Genomic DNA, 6,826 nt, shown 5'->3' with positions numbered 1-6,826 from the left:
CTTGTTTGCCACTTCCACATTAGTTTTCTGCACTCTAAAGAGCTGTTAATGTGATTATCTTTGCTTCTTTACAGCGAATAAGGCAGGAGAACTCCTACAAACTTTTCTCTAGCTGAATTTGAAAGGGGAGGTCATCAATCAGGGAGCTTTATGTTAAAAATAAAAAAATATCACCTCACTGTTGTGTTTAATCAATTTTATTAATTATTATGAGCTTTTATCTGATGTTTTCATACAGTTCTCTGGGTTGAGATATTTTGTGAGGTATGGTCTTAAGCCTTGCTAATTGAAAATTGCATAAGCAAATTATTTTTTGAGTTGGGGCATCATTGTTTTAAATCCCCATTTAAGCGTTTTCAAAGAACCTGATGCTTACAATCATATATTGTCCGGTTATATAACATATTTGGCAAATTAAAGGTATGATATACTTATTGGTAACTACTCTACAAAAAACTTAAATTAAGGCATTTGAGTTTGTGCCGTATGAAAACATCATAAAGTTATAATGCGTACATATTTTCCGATTTATATATATATTTCTATATTGAGAGGTTACAGTATGTAAGTAAATACTTTTAGTCATTATATGCCCTTCCATTCAATACACACCAAAAAAATAACGACTTGACATACCATTGCCGTACAAATAGTGTGTATACATATATAGTTTATATAGAATATTTTACGTATAATATCTTTTAGCTAGAGTATATATATATAAATATATTGAAATGATCAATGATTTGCTAACGGTTTGGTTTCTGTCTTGGTTGTTACTAACGAATGTTTACAAAATATTATATATTATTATATATATAGAATATATTCGTATATATATATATTATTATTTATCAAAATATAATTTACATATTGTAAAGCCTTGGGGTTTTTTGTGCATATTTCTACACGGTGTTTGTATATAAATAACAGAAAACAAACTCAACAAAATGTAAAGTTAAACTAAGGCAAATTTTGTAAACCCAAAATAAACGTGTTAACTGGCAACTTAAAAGTTAATATCACAAAAATCATTATATATGTATAGATGTTTATAACAGCGCAAATTAATGAATTGTTTAAGCGAATGTTCACGTTACATATCAGAATACAAGGTATATGAATATCGATTTTCCATATATAAATATTGAGAGAGATATATGTAAGTATATAGCACGAATAATAGTTAATATATGTTCTGTTTGTTGGTTTTTCAGCAAATATGCTCGAGTATTACAATTAATTAAGCATTGACTTCTAGTTGCGCAGAGCTAGCAAATTTTTTGTTTATGTGGATATATTAAATGTATATAGTAGCACGGCTTATAGCGGATAACCAAGGGCAGCTGATAATAGTGGCTCCCAAGCGCGATTTATATCCAAATATAGCATTGTGCACTGTTCAGCGATCGTTTCATCGTCGTCCAATATAGTTATAGGGAAGAGATCATTCTGTTCCAATGATACACAATATTATTATTTTATAATTTTAAATAGTTGCAGCTATCAATTACTCACATTTTTGGCCTGCCATAGCTGCTCGAGCAGTCGTAAGAAGCGTTGCATTTCCGCGCTACTTGCAAAGAATATAACCAAATCATCTAGACATTCTAGAGGCGCCTCCTGACAGGAGAACTCTAGTATGCACCACCATGTCTCACTATGCGAGGGTATTTTAATGCCTGTCATTGCCTTTATGTCAGCACAAGTAAGTATTTCCAAGCCCGAGTTTTTGCCGTAAACACTGCTCATATTATGCGATTGTCCCCTTGGTACAGCTTTGGAAGTGTCCACCGATTGCTTGGTGGGTGTAGAGTTAAGCGAGGAACAGGACTGTTGTGTGCCACGTGTGGGTGTGCTCATGGTAGAGCTCAGCTAAGGATAGACAGATATATAGTAAGGAGTGCTGATTTAGTAGCTCAAATGTTTACTCACCAAGCTGCTGGTTTCGAAGATGCACAACATTTCCTCATCCCGTAGCAGTTGCTTTTGTTCTGCAGCAGCTGGCGGTGTTTCCGATTGGCTGTTCAGCTGTCGCAAGGGGGCCGTAAAGTCCTCGCGTAGCGTAATCAAATGATTCTGGGTAACGATCAAAGTGCAGCCCAACGCCTTGTGTCGCTCCTGTAGCTCGAAGAGCTGTCAAGAAATATGAATTCGATATTTCAACTAGTCCGAGTTGTTGGCTGGTTGTCATATAACTTACACCACTTGCTGACTGCAGCAGCGCCTGCAGCCACTCGGAGGCCACATACTCATCCGGTGCAGCCATTTGCAATAGTTCGCCTTTCAGCATAATCTCAAAACAATGCGGACGCGCTGATTTGACCGCTCGCCTTGCGCCCTGGCACTCGGCCAAGGCCATGGCCCAGCTGGGCAACTTTTGTGTGGAGTCATGGAACATGTACAGCACACCAGCTCTGCAATATAGAACATATTAACGATATACCAAATACTATTTGTATAACTAAACCTTACTTTAGCAAAAAGTACCCCGGCTGCCAGCTTATCTTAGCCGCAGCGTTCGCTGTGGCCGTCTCTCGCACCCGTCGATGCATGAGAAAGCCCTTGATGTGCGGTCCCAACGGCTCCTGTTCACCATCCAAGCCCCGGCCCAGGGCACCGCCAGCTGGCATATTGACTACCGCATAGAACATCCAGCGTTCATCTTTGCTCACACAGCTGTTTGCACGAACAAAAGCCTGCAACGGTGCCAGATGCTCCAGCGTCAATTGTCCTACAGCGGGCAACGTTGAGCCACTACGACGAGCACACAGCTCCAGATTGGCAACCAGTGCATCCGCTGGATATGGGCCGCCGGCTAGCAGCACCTGCTGCATATCCCGCATACTGTTGCTAAGTAGCACCGTATTACCGAAGGGGCCCATCTGTGCAGCGGGTGATTTTGTGGTTATTATATAGACTCGACTCAATAGGTATTGCAGCTTACCAATATGACATCCAGTTCCTTGTAGGCGAGCACAAACTTAGCACACAGACAATTTCGCACCAGATCTGTTACATACAGCGTCTTATCCGTGAGCAGTACCAAGACCGGCGTCATGAAGCCCTCGCGACTGTAGCCCGTATACAGCTTGAAGACCTGCACAGGCAAGTTGAGTAAAACAAAATGAAGTTAATTAGTTGATAGTGACTAGCAGATACCCTTTGCAACTATCTGTTGACCCCCATAATATTCTTAATGATTACCTTCAACAGCTGCTCATTGGGTTCACGGAGCATAGGCAAGTGCTTGCCATTGAATATATCAATGGATATTTCGCCAATGCCCAATTCGAAGCGAGAGACATCTCCCGGTAAATCCGGATCCATGCCCACAGCCAGTTCGCGTCGCGGCGAATTGGCGCCAGACATTTCTATCTCCATGGCAATCTCTGCATTCAAATCGTCGATGAGTTCATAATTCTTGGGCCGCACACCGCGCACATAGAGATTGGAACCAAGATGCTTATGCTCGCTACGCAGTTTGTCGGCAAAGAAGTCATTTTTTCGTATGGAGGATTCGAGGATTTTCTTCTGGGTCACATTACGCAGAAAGCGATTGATCAGCGAAGTTTTAGCTGGCGGCACAGGCGGTTTCAGGAGCTGCGCATAGTCCACGTCATTGTAGTCCACAATAACGAGATCGCTCTCTGTGGAAGGTCGCTCATTGGCCGTATCCGTGGTGGTGGTTATGGTCAGTATATCATCGAACTCCTCACTGAGTATAGTGCTCTTCGAGTCACGTCCACTTCCGCCAACTGCCGCACCACCTCTTCCACTGCCCAAATAGCTACTCGGACTGTGCAGGCTGCGACTGTGCATCGACTGCTGCTGCTGCTGAGGTGGCTCGCCATAGCGTGGCGGCTGTCCGCTTCGCTTCTTTAAGGGCGATGGCAAATGACGCGACTGACGCTCCACGTTGCCCAACATCAAACCATGGATATTGTTTGTGTTAGGAGTTTGTGGTTTAGTGCACGATGTGGAATTGCTGTTGGTATTGTTGCTGATTGAGCTAAGCTCAGATATGGTGGATGAGGATTGAGTAGTGGGCATCTTGGTGCTAAGAGGCTGATACTGTTGCTGTTGCTGCTGCTGCTGCGGCTGATGCGACTGCTGTGGCGTTTTTGACATTTTTGAAGCTAAGCGAAAGAGAAAGAAATTGTATTTGAATTACATAGAATTGACTTAAAATTCTTTTTTATTCCATACCAAAGTAACTATCTGTGGCTGCAAGTTGCTGCTGCTGCTCTTCAATCTTCCGCTTCTGTTGCAGCTCCTTGTCCACAGTTGCCGCACTGCTGGAGTTCTCCTTGAGACTGCGAAAGAAGTTGCTAAATGTCTTGGCTATGGGTGCGCCCATAAACGAACTGCGCAGCTGACTCGCTGGCTGTGCAATGGGTGTGTCCCGCTCCAATAGACCGGCCACGCTATTATGCTGTGTGGTGGATAGCTGCAGCTCCGACTCCTGTTGCGGCTCGCTGCTGGTCTCGTAGGAGACGCCTGTGTGCTCAAAGACTGTGCTCTCGCAGTTGATGATAAACTTGCTGCGGAATTCGTTCTGTGTGCTGGTGACAATTGGTGCCGCAACGACTGGTTCATTATCAAACTCATCTTGGCGTCGCAGCACATGTGGTTGCTGCTCTAGGGGTGACGCCTCGGCTGAGCTGTTTTGCTCATCGTTTTTACGTCGCAGCTGCTCGTCAACATTGTGCACGAATTTCTTGACACTCTGCGTCTGTTTAGTGCCATCCAGGCTCTTGCTTAGAAAGGGTTTGGCCTTGACCGGTGGAGAGTCGGGCGACTCGCATTGCGCATATACCTTCGGCTTGTGCTCGGGCGTTTGCTCCAGCTCCGGCACGCACTCAACCACCGATTGCAAGTCCTCAGAGCCCTCGGGCACACCACGTTCGGGCAGAGGCATCGTGAAGATGCTCTTCAGCGATCCGAATATCATTTTGCTGCTATTGTCGAGCAGCTGATGTTTTATGTCGTGCACATTGAACTTCTTGACGCGCTCATTGAGATCCTGCTCGTGAATAATATTTGTGTGACGTTTGGTTTTCTTCAGGCAGCTGGACTTGGGCTTCTTCTCCTTGTTCCAGACAGACTTCTGCTTGGGGCTGCCGGCATCCCCAATATTTGGCTCTGAGTAGTAACAGTTGTCGCCTTGGATTTTATTTAAAATAGAGAACATAAGGCGTTATATAACAGTCAGAAAATCTAGAGTGGAAGACTCACCAATTAAGTTATTGTTGGCATTGCTCATGCCAATGCAATCGCAGGAGCTGCTTTTGGCCTGCTCATATTGTTTGCGATTGGTATTGGAGTTGCTGTTCGAGTTCTTGTCCTGCTCATCCGAGTCCAGGCTCGAATTGGAGCTGCTACAGGCGCAGCGATAGAGCAAACGATCATCCCGGCGATTAGTATCCGCCGCCCTCGGCCCATACTCAAAGACGCCGGAATTGTCATATTGCAATCCAACCGGTTCATTAGTGTCATAGATGTCCGTATTGCCATAGTCTAGGACATCCGAACAGGCGTTGCGATAAACCAGACGACGATTGTGACCCACAGCACCGTTGCCGGCTTCTCGTTCTCCTGCATCCCGGCCAGCAGCGCTCAGTTCTGTGGGCGCCTGCACGCGGTCCCGTTCGGCACACCAGGAATAGCGACCAGCGGCACCAGCCACGCCTGCTGAATTGCCACCCATCACGGCCAATTTGCGTCCGTTTTTGTATGTGATAAAGCCATGCTCTATGTGTATGTTGTCAGTGCGTGTGTTCTTTAAGATGTCTTCGTGGAATGAGACGCGCTTCTTGGGCGCCTTGGGCGTGGATGATGTTTTGTGTACTTTGCGCCTGTACACGATCTTTTCAGCAGTGTCAAAGGTCGAACAGGCGCTGGCTGTCATGTTGTCTTCGGCAGCAACATTCGAATTTCCATCGATTGGTTGACTGATAGGCAAAATCTGTGTCTTCACTGGCTCTTCGAACTCCAGGCCCGACTGAGAGCAGAGAGATTCCAGCATTATGTCGCTATTCTCGCTATCCAGCATTTGGACGCCCGAGTCACTGGGTGTTGTGTCCTCCTCTAAACTACAACTGGTATTCATACTGAGGCTCATCTTGTCACCGCCACCGCCGGGCGAGACCTTGGCACTCAGATTGTTGTTGACCTTGGGATATAGTGGTGACTCCATTACGACATCGTAAGCATATGTCTCGACTAGCGTTTCTGCTGATTAAATTGTATATCACCTTTTTGTGTAACAATGCTTTTTAAGGGGAATTCGCTTATTGGTTTTATGCCAATTCGTAACGCACTTTAATGATAATGGGAAAACAGACAATTTTATACATATATATATATATGTATATATATACACATGTATATTTAGAAATTATTAGATTAGTTATTTTCTTTAGTTTCGTGCTATTTTTCGGTATCTTGGTTTTCTGGCAAGTAATCAATATTAACACCGATTGCACACTGCGCCGCAGTCACATCACGTCACAGTGCAACAAAGGAGTACACGGATGACGACCCCACGACCCCGCCTCCCACACGCCTTTTTAGCGCACCCAACAAAACAGCCTCAACTCAACACCCGCAATATTTTAACGGCCTATTTTCACGAACCCACCTTCAATTTGTTGCGAAAATTCCATGCTAAGCTTGTGCTCGGCGCTTTTAATTAATTAAGTAGCTTAGATTTTACAATATATTTGAGTTTTAACTGTTTTATAGTTACATTTTAAAATAACAAGTACACACAAGTAAAACAAATCAATAATTATCATAAAAACTAAACGTTGCCAACAAGTTG

The 6,826-nt window shown here is 44.2% G+C and overlaps 1 protein-coding gene across 2 annotated transcripts; it reads right to left on the bottom strand.

Moving 5' to 3' along the window:
• Positions 1-179: 179 nt before the first annotated feature.
• prd1 (pleckstrin homology domain-containing protein pruning defect 1) lies at positions 180-6,816 on the bottom strand. Of its 2 annotated transcripts, none has more exons than XM_018007366.2 (10): positions 6,644-6,816; positions 5,239-6,234; positions 4,210-5,166; positions 3,208-4,139; positions 2,948-3,100; positions 2,476-2,885; positions 2,204-2,417; positions 1,936-2,136; positions 1,519-1,875; positions 180-1,452 (listed from the first exon to the last, which is right to left on the bottom strand). In XM_018007366.2, exons 1-10 carry the CDS (start codon positions 6,666-6,668, stop codon positions 1,324-1,326), a joined length of 4,374 nt encoding a protein of 1,457 aa, XP_017862855.2. In that variant the 5' UTR covers positions 6,669-6,816; the 3' UTR covers positions 180-1,323. The 2 variants fall into 2 exon arrangements, with proteins under 2 accessions (XP_017862855.2, XP_017862863.2); XM_018007374.2 differs by having other exon boundaries at positions 5,239-6,322; positions 6,644-6,803.
• Between the last annotated feature and the right edge of the window lie 10 nt (positions 6,817-6,826).

Source organism: Drosophila arizonae, chromosome 2 (assembly GCF_054131065.1).
Source record: "Drosophila arizonae isolate 15081-1271.41 chromosome 2, UAZ_ARI_1.0, whole genome shotgun sequence".
NCBI lineage: Eukaryota > Metazoa > Arthropoda > Insecta > Diptera > Drosophilidae > Drosophila > Drosophila arizonae.
The sequence above is the reverse complement of the archived record's forward strand: the minus strand, read 5'-3'. Positions and strand labels throughout refer to the sequence as shown.

Excerpts from the sequence above, each read along its gene's own strand:
- prd1 (XM_018007366.2), bottom strand. The coding sequence starts at position 6,668 with ATGGAATTTTCGCAACAAATTGAAG. Across the intron at positions 4,140-4,209 it reads AGCCACAGATAGTTACTTTG|CTTCAAAAATGTCAAAAACG; the intron begins GTATGGAATAAA and ends TCTTTCGCTTAG. Across the intron at positions 1,876-1,935 it reads TCTTCGAAACCAGCAGCTTG|CTGAGCTCTACCATGAGCAC; the intron begins GTGAGTAAACAT and ends GTCTATCCTTAG.